This window comes from Citrus sinensis, chromosome 9 (assembly GCF_022201045.2).
Source record: "Citrus sinensis cultivar Valencia sweet orange chromosome 9, DVS_A1.0, whole genome shotgun sequence".
In the NCBI taxonomy this organism is placed as follows: Eukaryota; Viridiplantae; Streptophyta; class Magnoliopsida; order Sapindales; family Rutaceae; genus Citrus; species Citrus sinensis.
In genome coordinates this window covers 26,838,197-26,851,022 of record NC_068564.1, presented here as the reverse complement: position 1 = coordinate 26,851,022, position 12,826 = coordinate 26,838,197, and the positions used below count along the sequence as shown (strand labels likewise).

The window sequence follows — 12,826 nt, the reverse complement described above, 5'->3', positions numbered from 1 at the left end:
TTAGCCTGGCCTTTTATAACCAAATCTTGCTGCTTTTAGCTCTTCAACGATCCTCTCAAGCCTGCTAACCCAAGCTTCAAGATCCTCCGGTACTTCACTAGCATAGTTCTCACCATTTCCTTCTGTTACATGGTCCCTCGCTCTACTCTTTACATCTTCCGTATCCGTCACTGAGACAGCATCAGTAGATTCATTCTGCATAACAATTTCCCTTGTGTTTTGGATATCATTATGTTTTTCACTGAACTTCAGTGATTCCTTAATAGCCAGGTTATCTTCCTCAGCTGAATCCCTTTTGACTAAATTAGATTTGGGAGGAAAGCCGGGAGGAACAGGAGAATTATTTGCTTCTTTCATTAGTCTTAGACTCAATGGTAATATTTGTGAATGGAAACCAATAGAAGCAGATGCATCGCTGAGTTCCTTCTTGATATTTAAAGTCAGTAAAGGTGAATTTTCCAGGCCCTTGCAAGAAAAACTAGCATGAATTAAGGAACCATCTCTTTCCTTCATTTTGTCCAATCTTCTAGGCTTTGCATTAACCGTTGTGATGAAGTTCCTTCTCTTTGTTGTTTTTGATCTCTTTACTGTTATCTTAGGCCACGAGAATCTATCAATTTTCTTCATTGTTTGTACTCTCTCCAGCATCCTCCTAGAACCTACAAAACTTCTTTTCACTCTTTTTGATCTCTTTGGATTTATCTCAGAAGTACTGAAAATATGCAGCCGAGGCAGAACAGCCCTACTCGCAACTTGTAGACGCGACAACGATTGCTTCCACCAGTCTAAGTATCGAGTTGTAACATCAGCTTCATAAAGCCTTGAAGGGACATACAGTTTTGCATAACTAATCGGCTTACAGTAATCACTCCATGCTACACACGGTGTCTTGTTGGCTCGGTCAACCAAAGTTGGAAGGTCTTGGTCCATTCCGAATTGCATTGCTACTCGATGTGGATGGTATTGCTCTACGCAATCAAGACCAACTAGCTCAGAAACCCTCAAGATCTGAGTCAATGACCATAATTCTTGAGACAAACCAGCATCAATAGCAACCCACATTTCCCTTTCTCCATAAAACTCGGGCAGCTTCCAGTTTCTTAAAATTTTGGCATAGGGATGCCAATCAAAATTCTCTTTGGCTGAATCCAAAACTCTCCTCACATTCTCAAATCTACTCATTTTATTGTGCCACTGGGCAAATCTTGGCTCACCACTGTTGATCAAATTAGGCTTTGGTCTCAAGTCAATAAACTTCTCCCAAGCCCAAATTTGGACTAACTGAAACGGTGACCGTAGAGTAACTGATAGCTTATTGTCATCATCCTCCCAATGGTCTATCTCAATCGAAACAACAATATTTTCTTTCAACAAATTCAAATCTCTATAAATGCTAGCAAGAAGAGCGGGCGCAACTGCAATTCTAGTCCCTCTAGCCAAATGAACAGCAAGTGGAAAAATATATTTGACCACTAGACAAAAGGAGGATGGAAAAACATACCTTGACAACCACAAGGCAAGAAATGCTTCGTGTTCAATTTTGCTTCCGCTGTCCATGAATTCATTCATCCACGCGCTGTGTTCTGCCTTCCCATGTGTACTCCTATCGAGTTTCTTTCTCACTTGGTTCAACTTCTCTTCTATTTCCTTCAACTCATCGGTTTGGAGAGGCCTAAAAACAGGGGAACCCAACACAAAGTACCCTGGAATCATCATATCCTCTAATGTAATAGTTGCTTCACCCCATGGGAAAATGAAACTTTTGGTCTCGGGACACCATTTCTCCGCAAGACCAAGAACCAAATCATTGTTTTTCCGGATTGCATACTTGGAGTTCAGGATGGCTTCATGTATGCCAGCTTTCTTCCACGTAGATTCATGCAAAGCTGCCATCTTGCCAACCCATGCTTGCCACTTTCTTTGGGGTAACCTCCATCCATGAAATTTCACATCTAAAGGCCTGTTTCTAGGCGCAAAAGTTTTTGGTATTGTGTTAAGACAATGAGAAGGAAGCTCAAAGACTGGCCCATGAATAGAGTTTATGTTGTGTTTGAGAAAATGGGCTACTCTCTTTGTAGGGTTTCCACCACCAGTTAATGAAACCATCATCTCTTCTCTCACTTCAAAACCATCATCTGCTGATTCCTCCATTGTTTTAAAATCAAGAACAATGCTTTAGAATAAATGGATTTCTGAGTTTTCTCACTTTTGTGTTTCCACCTCTGCTTGGTCTCTGACAAAGCTTTGGGCGGTAGCAGTCTATTGGCTGTGTTGTAGTATGTTCAGAGAGTGTAGACACCGACCTATTTTTGCAAGTTCTTAAAATGGTGAATTTTTAAAAACAAATTAAAAGGGTGAATTTTCTATTAAAAACAAAACAGTGAGTGTGTTACAACAAATTACTCCACCTATTATTTGATAAACTTTTTTTTTAGGATTCCATTTTAACATTATTTATTAAGGTTTTCAAATTTCATGTTACATTTTTAAAGTTCTTGAAAAAGGTAAAATATTTTACACAATTTAGAAATTTTTTAATGAAAAATTTTGAATGTATGACAAGAGACTGTGAAAAGAAATGAACTGGTACAGTTGTACTGATCTGCTGTGCATATAATAGCCGTAAGCTTTTGAGGACATTCAGATATCAATATAACATGAAATCAAACGTTGGTCTCAAGTCACCTTTCGAGTCCAAAAACGGCACCATTTTACAACTGATTTACACTCACTTTATCACCGTACAAAAACCATAACCGTAAAAAAGAACTAATGAGTATTTGGCAGGTATTATTATGTAAGACTTAGGTGGCGTTTGTTTTTTTGTCTGAAATCTGAATAGACTTGAATTAATCTGAATTCTGAATAGATCTGAATGTTTAAATCTGAATAATATGTTTGTTTTTTTGTCTGAATCTCAAAAAATAAGTATTAAGTTGTTTGTTTTTTTCAACTTAAAAAGCTAAAAATATGTACTTTTACATTTGTATTCTTATTAAATTTGAATGTCAAATAAATAATATATTAAATATCACAATATTTTAACATTTATAAGTAGAAATATATTCAAGTGAATACATAATTATTTTAGAATTTTAATATATAAAATACCATAAATTTTAAATTTTATCGTATACAATATAAGAAAGAAAAAACATGGATATTTTTATGTGGGGTAAATGTCTATGGGTGAGTTTGGGATAGACATAAAAAATAAATTATAAAGTAAGGATATTTTTGACATTAGAAAGTAATTGACTTAACTCATATTTCTTTATTAAGTAAAAAGCCTAAAAAATTGGCTTATTTTATTAAGTCAAAATTATCTAAAAAGTCTCATTAAGTTATAAAAACAAACACCTCTAAATAACTTAATTAATTAAGTTAAGTCACTTTAAGTCATTAAGTTCAAAAACAAACGCCACCTTAGTATATGAATTTTTATTTAAAATGACTAATAAAAAAATAAAAAAACAGCTGACTCACCCCAGCAGCGCTAAACGAGATTTTGGTCAATTGATCCAGAAATTTGAGCTGCAATATTATTGATGGAAATCTTGGTATAGTATTGAGGGTGGTAGCATCAAATATTCCAATAAAAAAACACTAATATTATATTTGTAATTATTTAGTTAATATACAGTCATCTTAGAGATAATTTTTTTTTTTTTTTTAGAGATTGTGAAGTCACATATCTCAATACTAGCTATCCCCCATTTTCGTGTTCTTTTAATGCATTTATTTACCGATACAATGAAAAAAAAAATTAAGGATGCTCTCCTCATCTTAACTTGCCTTAGTTTTTCAAGATTTATTGTCGTGTGCACATTGTTCACAACCTTTAATTTATTACCAGGCACATTTATGTATTTGCTAAGGAAGCTATCCTGTTAGATTTACTAATTAGGTACCAACGAAAATAACAAACATAACCAGAAGAAGAACAAATGAAGTTCACCAAGTTCTGCGTTTCAATACTTTCAAAGTCATTTAATAATGTTTGTAGAACTTTCACTATAGACATACGGCAACAATTAGTTAGACTAAAAATAATAATTCTTTCTTCCTTTTTTTTTTAATTTCTTGTAGAGGCAACAATCCTGCAGGTTATCAATGCAGCATAAGCATACAATCTACACTTTTGAACTTGATATAACCACCATGGTTTTTCAAAATAAACACACAGATGTTATAACATCATTTATTTGTTATATGATTGACATGGTATCTCTAATGTATTCTAGAATTTATTCTATAAAAGATGTCGATGTTTCTGAGGCAGAAATCAAAATGCAGAAAAGCCAAAATCATGTATCATCAGTAACTCAAATGTCTCATAACAGTCAGAAATTTTTAACCATACAGCAGTCTAACTGACAATTTTGATCGTCAATAACGCATACAATAAGAAGAGAACTTGATAATTTTCTAAATGTGGCTTACATGCATCACATGTTACTTCGTGTGAAACATCTGTATTCATATAGAAAGCAAGAGTAAAGGCTACCAGGTTCGCTTGAGGTAAAGGTTTTGATGTACAATTGCTGTTTTCCTAAGATCAACAAGTCATGAGGCAGTTTCAAATTGGTAAAAGCTGAATCTAATATGTGTGGCTAAAGTGCTGGAACTAACACAATTTCGTATACCTGAATGACAAACATGATTGTGCTCAGACTGGCATTTTATGACCAAATCTTGCTGCCTTTAGTTCTGCAACAATCCTCTCAAGCCTACCAACCCAAGCTTCGAGCTCATCAGGTACCATACTAACAAAGTTCTTACCTTCACCGTTGCTGCACTCATTCTTTGACATATCACGAGGAAGAAACATTTCTCCACTCTCAGTCAAATCTTCCCTAACATTCTCTGATCCACCATTAGCAGGTTCATTCTGCATAACCTTTTCTGCTGGCTCAGTAATTTTAACAGCCTCTTTATCTGCAATTAAGGAGGGAAAAGTTTGGGATTGACTTGAAGAATTTTCTCCATTACTAATCTTCATATTCTGAAAATCATTCTGTTTTTTGCTGGATACCATTGATTCTGTAATGGCTAGATTATTTTCCTTAGCTGAATCTCTTGATCGAACTAAATTAGATTTGGGAGGAAAACCAGGAGGAACTGGGGAATTATCAGCTTCTTTCATTAATATTAGCTTCAGTGGCAGCATTTTTAAAGGAAACTCAGAAGAAGCATATGCATCACTATCTTCCTTCTTGTCTTCTGTAGTGTACACTGATTTTTTCGCTCTTTTAGTGGCATTGGTACTTCTCCTCTTCTGATTTGAAGTCTCCAATGAATTATCCAAATCATTAGTTCCATCCAATCTCCTTGGCGTTATCTTGGTCCTCGCAACGAATTTCCTTTTCTTTGTTTGTTTCAATTTCTTTGATCTCTTTTGTGCTGTCTCAGAACTTGTTAGAATTCTTTTCTGTGGCAAAGCATCATCATTTTCACCTTGGAGACCCAAAAGTGATTGCTTCCAACTCTCCAAATATTGGGTGGTAACACCAGCCTCATAAAGCCGGGATGGCACATACAAATCTGCATAACTGATAGGCTTATTGTAAACACACCATCCTATATAAGGACTATCATTTGCCCGCGGAACAAAAGCTGGAAGGTCTTGGTCCATCCCAAATTGCATTGCTACTCTATGCGGAAGGTACTGCTCTATACAGTCAATGCCAACTAACTCAGAAAACCTCAAGCATCGGGCAAATGATTGTAATTCTTGAGACAAATGAGTATCAAGCGATACCCTCATTTCCTTTTCTCCATAAAACACAGGCAACTTCCAGTTATTTAGAGTTTTGGCATAGGGACGCCAATCAAAACACTCTTGGGATAAATCAAAAACAGTCCTCACATTCTCAACTCTGATCATTAATTTGTGCCAAAGAGCAAATCTTGGCTCACCGTTTTTTATCAAATTAGGATTTGGTCTCAATTTTACAAATCTCTCCCATGCCCAAACCTGGACGAACTGAAACGGTGAACGTATAATCATTTTTAATGCACTATATTCATCTTCACAACCGACTAACTTGGTTAAGGCAACAATCTTCTCTTTCAACAAACTTAAATCTCTATAAAGGCTAGCAAGAATAGCCGGTGCAAGGGCAATTCTAGTCCCCCTAGCTAGATGTACAGCAATAGGAAACACAGATTTGACAATTAGACAATAGGAGCGAGGAAAAACAAACCTTGATAACCACAAGACAAGAAATGCCTCGTGTTCAATATCGCTCCCACTGTCCATGAATTTATTCATCCACGCATAATGCTCTGCTCTCCTAGATGCACTTCTGATGTATTCCTTTTCCACTTGGCTTAATTTCTCTTCTACCGCCTTCAGCTCGTCTGTTTCAAGTGGGCTAAAAACAGGGGAACCCAAAACAGAGTACCCTGAAACCATCACATCTTCCAATGTAACAGTTGCCTCACCCCAAGGAAAAATGAAACTGTTAGTCTCGGAACACCATTTCTCCGCAAGGCCAAGAACCAGATCAGTGTTTCTCTTGATTTCGTACGTTGAACTCAAAATTGCTTCATGTATGCCGGCTTTCTTCCATGTGGATTCATGCAAAGCAGCCATCTTTCTAACCCATGTTACCCACTTTTTTTGAGGTGAATTCCATCCGGGAAATTTCACAACCAAAGGCCATTTTTTGGGCTCAAAGGCGGCGGGCACAGAGGAAAGAGAGTGTGAAGGGAGCTCAAAAAGTTTCCCTTCAATGGAGTTTGTCGAAGGTTTGAGAAAATGGGCTAGTCTCTTTGTAGGCTTGGCACAATCACTTGGTGAAACCATGAGCTCCTCTCTAATTTCAAAACCAATGTCGGTTGATAAATCCATTGCGGAAATTCCCAAATGATGTGTTTGCAAACAATGGGCTTGTGGGTTGTGTTTGTTTATAGCTTTTGCAAAAGGGAGAATGTGAGGAAACTTTGCATCACAGATTTTGGTCAACAATTTGGCTTTCCAAGAAATATATATAGAGTTGGAAATTGAAGAAGGGACTGCGGCAGCATTTGTGAGTGGTTGAATTCTTTTTCAGAAAGAAAATAACCAGCGATCAGAGGAACTGCCCTTACATAGTACTAACATCTGTCATCACGCTCACGCCTATAAGTTGGTTATTCTGCAATAGGTTAATTATCACATGGTGCCCCTGAGGTTTTGAGAATCATAGTGCCGACTGTCTAATGTCTATCAACTTTATAGAAGAATTTTGGGCATTAAGTTCTTCAATAGCAATGAAAATAAATATTAAATTCAACGGAAATCTGGGTTAGGACCCCTAAAATTATTTGATTGAAATCAACCTTTCCCTTTTTATAATTGTGTATTAATTTGTTTACAACATTGAAACTAATTGTCTTAAAAGGCTCTAATTTAAGTGTTGGGTTGGTGGACACTAGGAAGACAAAGAGAGAAAAACTTCTTTTGGTGTTCATTGTTACCTTTTTTTTTTGTGGGAGAATTATGTTGAGTTGTTATTACAGTGAAACTTAGTCAAAATAGAGACACATTAGGGATTGTTGAGATTTTGTTGAGGTGAACTTTCAGTTGGATTCTAGTAAAGTCATGTGTAGAGAACTACATATGTAAACATTTCAAGATGGTACTCGAAAATTGAAATGAGAATAATTAGGAATTGCCCATGCCGGGTTTGATGAAATAAGTTTGAGAGAAATGAGGAAACGATACATGTAACAAGCACACCATATGTCATTTGTGCATCTGTCTAATAACATTTTGATACACACCTATTTTTAAATTGACCAATCATAATACAGGGTGATATTTTATTTAAAAATGCATGGAGTACATTTGTTGGGAATTTCCACTAGTTTATCTCACATAAGTCTCAAAAGAAAAAGTGTAAATTATTTTCTAATTCAATAATTAGTCATTGCTTTCATTTTATATTACAGTTGTAATAGTCTTTTTGCTAGATTTTGTTAAAGGATGCAAGTTGTTTAATAATTAGTTTCAAGATTCAAGGTAAGTGCCTCGTACATTTGAATGAAAGATAATCTAAGTGGTAAATTGTCAAACCTGGGGGGAAATATGAGATAATTTTCCTTCTCCATATTTCATTTCATTTTTTTCCCCCTTAAAACCTCTTTATTGTCAAGATTCTTTACTTTTCCGGTCAACCCCGTTTCTAAATGTAGTACTAGAAAAAGATTTGAGCCTCCCCACTAGCCTGTGGGCCATTTATTTTCTTTCTTTGCTTCAATTATGCAACAAAATGGATCAAACTACTGCATCCCAGCCACTGAGCCAACCTTGTTTTGTTTTGCATTAAAATAAATGCATTGACCATAATATGTTGCGGTCATCAATGCGGGTACCATTGCACAGACCCAAACTTGCCGTCGCACTGATCAAAAGCTTTTTATCAGGAGGCTCAACGCCAAGCTTGGAACAACTCAGCAGCATAAGTAACTCCTCAGGTGTCCTTTCTCACATGATTAGTGCTGCAAGTATCACTTAGCAGGAATATAAAGAAACACACAAGTGAGATCTCAGCTTGATGGAAATTTTTATGAACATTGATTTAGGATTCATGCTTGGAAAAGCCATCGCTAGAATTGCTATTTGTGAGCTGATGATCATTTCAATTCTGCAAACAATTTTTGAGACCATGATGAAGGTTGAGAATTTCTTATTTTCTCAATTCTCAGGGTCTATTAAGTCTTTGTCTTAAAGGCATAATGAAAGGTGAGACAAGGATACATGTACTTGAACAATGCTATCAATAATTGTTGCTGAAAGTTATTTTCTCAAGAAATGGAAATCCGTGTCTAACTTGAAGGGAATTTGCTGTCAAGTGATAAACATACAGCTGGTTATAACTCCACCATATACATATAATCTACAGCTAGTTCCCCTATAAGAAACCATTAAAGAGCCAAAATTTGAAATAGGAGAAGCAAAAGCATGTATGTATATCATCAGCAGCTCAATTTTAGGCAGAGGGAGCATTTCAACTGAGAAATTCAGACATTGATCTCAGATACACAAAGGAGAATACTCGGCTGAATCTAATTTGCAAATAACTCCTCTGCTGAATCTAAATTTGCAAATAACACACACATTATGTGTGGCTGCTTAGGAAACATAAGTGACGTGCTGAACATCAAATTTCTTCCGCAAATATTACAAAACCACAGTACTTATCAGATTTCATAGCGGTTAAGGCTATTCTGCACAGTTGTTAATTCGTCATCATCCAAAGCAAAATGGCAGTGGCTGAATCTGACATGTGTAGCTAAAGTTGTAAAGCTATATAAATAGAAGATGAGTGAACGCTGATACTAAAGCTGGCCTGTATGTCCAAATCTTTTGGCTTTTAGCTTTGCAACGATCCTCTCAAGCCTACTAACCCACTCTTCGAGATGCAATTCAGGTCTCTCACTTATCTCATTGTCATTAATGTTGCCATCTCTATCACCACCCTGCATCCTCACCAAATCATGAGCTGAATTAACCAATTGAATCTCAGTTGAATCTTCAATAGATGTTTCTGATGGTTCATTCCATCTACTCTTTTCCACCAATTCTGTCTGCAACTGTGGTTCAAAAACTCTAACTTCACACACGGCAGTCGAAGAAAGAGTGTCAGATTGACTAGGCCAACTTTCAGCACTACTGACCTCTTCATTCCAGAAACCATCATGCTTCTTCCTAGACCTGAGAAGTTCTCCAATGGTCAGATTATCTTCACTAGTGGAATCACTTGCCGCCAACAAATTAGATTTGGGAGGAAAGCCAGGAGGAACAGGTGCGTCATTAGCTTCCTTCTTCACTTCTAGACTCAGTGATAGCCTTTTTGAATGTAACTCGGCAGAGGCAGATCCACCACTAACCCTTTTCTTTTCTTTTGAAAACTCAAGTAATTTTTTATCTTTCTTCACAGGACACCCCAGAGGAGCAGAGGAATCAGCATCATTGATATTCATTTTTGATGTCTCTGGTGATCTTTCCAAGCTCTTCACAGAAAAATGAGGGCTAGTAGGGACAGCATCCCCTTTACTCTTTCCCTTCAATTTCATATGGGCCTTTGTAGAACCAATGGAACTACCCTCTATCATTCCTTTTGGTCTCTTTGGAATTATCTTAGAACTCCAGCACTTTCTTTTATCTGGCAAAGCACCATTGCTTGCACCTTGCAAATGTGACAGTGATTGCTTCCACCACTTCAAGTATTGGGTGGTAACACCTGCCTCATAATGCCTAGACGGTATGCACAAATTTGTGTAAGTGATAGGCTTACAGTAATAACTCCATGCTAGTTCAGGACTGTCATTTGCTCGAGCCACACAAGCTGGGAGGTCTTGGTCCATCCCAAATTGCATTGCTACTCTATGTGGAAGGTACTGCTCTATGCAGTCCTTCTCAAGCCCAACTAGCTCCGAGACATACATGCATCTAGCAAATGATTGTAATTCTTCAGACAAGTCACCATCAGCTGATACACTTATTTCCTTTTCTACATAAAACGTAGGCAGTTTCCAGTTGTTTAGAGGCTTTGTGTAGGGATGCCAATCAAAACTCCCTTGGGCTGAATCCAGAACTGTCCTCACATTCTCAACATTGATCATTAATTTGTGCCACCGAGCAAATCTTGGCTCACCATTTTTAATCAAATTAGGCTTTGGTCTCAAATCAGTAAACCTCTCCCATGCCCAAATTTGGAGCAACTGGAACGGAGACCATGTAGTAACTTCTAACTTACTGTCTTTGTCCTTCCACTTGTCTACCACGCTTAAAGAAGCAATATTTTCTTTAAACAAATTCAAATCAATATAAATGCTAGCAAGAACAGCTGGAGCAAGTGCAATTCTAGTGCCTTTCGCTAAATGTACAGCAATAGGAAACACATTTCTGCTAATTACACGGTTTACCCTAGAGGAGCTTGGAAGAACAAACCTTGACAGCCACAAGACAAGAAAAGCTTCATGTTCGATTTCACTTCCACTGTCCATGAACTTCTTCAACCACGCTCCTTGGTGTGCCTTCCTAGCTGCAGTTCTAGTAAGTTCCGTTCTTGCCTGATTCAACTTCTCTTCTGTTTCCAATAACTCATCTGTTTCAAGAGGGCTAAAAACAGGGGAACCCGAAACAGAGTACCCTGCAATCATCATATCTTCTAAAGTAATTGTAGCTTCACCCCAACAAAAAATGAAACTTTTAGTCTCAGGACACCATTTCTCAGCAAGCCCAACAATCAAATCATAATTTCTCCGAATTTCATACGTTGAATTTAAAATTGCATCATATATACCAGCTTTCTTCCATGTATATTCATGCAAAGGAGCCATCTTTTCAACCCATGCTCCCCAATTCTTTTGCGGTGACCTCCATCCGTGAAAATTTACATTTAAACGCCATGTTTTCGGTTCAAACGTGGGTGGTAAGGAGGACAAAAAATCTGAAGGAAACTCAAAAACTTGCCCTTTAACGGAGTTTACACAAGGTTTGAGAAAACGGGCAAGTCTCTTTGAAGGCTTTGCAGCACCATTTGGTGCAATCATGAACTCCTCTCTCACTTCAAAACCATGCTCTTCTTCTAATTCCTCCATTATTGTTGAAACTTCACAAATGAATTATTTGCGAACAAGAAAATGAGAAATGAGTTTGTGGATTATATAATAAAGTGTTTGTGGCTTTTCAAAAAGAGGGAATCTATAGAGCCTCCTGCTTCCCAAAAAAAGGAGATTGGAGTTAAATATGAAGAAACAGTGTCAGCAGTTGAGATTTGAATGGTTGATTTTCCTTTTTCATTCTTTAATATTTAAATGGAAAATGAGAAACGCACCACGCTTAGCACCACAGTTAGCACAAAACGGTTCGTTTTGTGCTAACTATAAAAGAAAATACTGTAGCTTCAAAACTAACACACTCTCCTCACACACTCGCCTCACAAAACGGATCGTCGGATTGCTCTCTCCTTCGGTTTTCTCTCTTTCTCTCTCGAGCGTGGGTCTCTATTCGGCTGTGGCTCTTTCTCTCGAGCGTGGGTCACTCTTTTGCTGTGGCTCTCTCTCTCTCGCCGTGGATCTCTCTCATCTGGCCTCTCGCGCATCTCGCTGCTCTCTCCTTCGGCTTTCTCTCGTCGTGGGTCTCTCTCACGCATCTTGCTATTGGAAATTAGCAAAATGCTATTGTGTTTATGAGTTGCTGATTTTGGGATGAGTTGTTGTCGGAAGTTATCTGCTGTTAAAACTTGCTGCTAGAAATTGTTATATGCTGGAAAATGGAAATTAATGCCCAATTTTTTGGGGTTTATTTATTTACAAGTTATGAATTGATTTGCTTGCAACCATTGTGTAAGTTATGAGTTGATTTGCCTGCAACCATTGTGTTCTGTGCATAAGGGCTGAAATATAACAGTTATTATTTCAGTAATACGTGAGAGGTTTTTGTTAACGTGTCCAATTTACCAGTTCCTGCAAAAATGCGATCTTCAAATAACCCAAAAACAGAGCAGCAGTATCAAAACTCAAACCAATGTGTGAATCAATTCAATTAAATTGATCAGCAAGTAATTACATTGCGAAATACACAGCATTAATCAGGATCATCCACGAGAACATTTTGTCACCCAATATGATGCTATCTTTTATTTGCGGTTCATTTTTTATAAATTTTTTAAAGTTTCAACTCAATTGAAGCCTACCTTTGAAAGCAACAAAGATTACAAATGAATCAATTACATGTACAACAGTAGGATAAAAAACCAAGCACAAGAAACGAATTCTTATCAATCTATCTGGGAATAATCTCACTGGCAAGATACCACGAGAGCTTGGG

At 37.2% G+C, this 12,826-nt stretch overlaps 3 protein-coding genes across 3 annotated transcripts; all 3 read right to left on the bottom strand.

Moving 5' to 3' along the window:
- Positions 1-2,151, bottom strand: LOC102623154 (uncharacterized). The gene has a single exon (XM_006475131.2). The coding sequence runs from the start codon at positions 2,149-2,151 to the stop codon at positions 1-3; it is 2,151 nt and encodes a 716-aa protein (XP_006475194.2).
- A 2,518-nt stretch (positions 2,152-4,669) lies between these two features.
- LOC112497972 (uncharacterized) lies at positions 4,670-6,856 on the bottom strand. The gene has a single exon (XM_025097846.2). The coding sequence runs from the start codon at positions 6,854-6,856 to the stop codon at positions 4,670-4,672; it is 2,187 nt and encodes a 728-aa protein (XP_024953614.2).
- Positions 6,857-8,260: 1,404 nt separating this feature from the next.
- LOC107176531 (uncharacterized) lies at positions 8,261-11,757 on the bottom strand. The gene has a single exon (XM_015529245.3). It carries the CDS (start codon positions 11,593-11,595, stop codon positions 9,328-9,330), a length of 2,268 nt encoding a protein of 755 aa, XP_015384731.1. The 5' UTR covers positions 11,596-11,757; the 3' UTR covers positions 8,261-9,327.
- Positions 11,758-12,826: the final 1,069 nt, after the last annotated feature.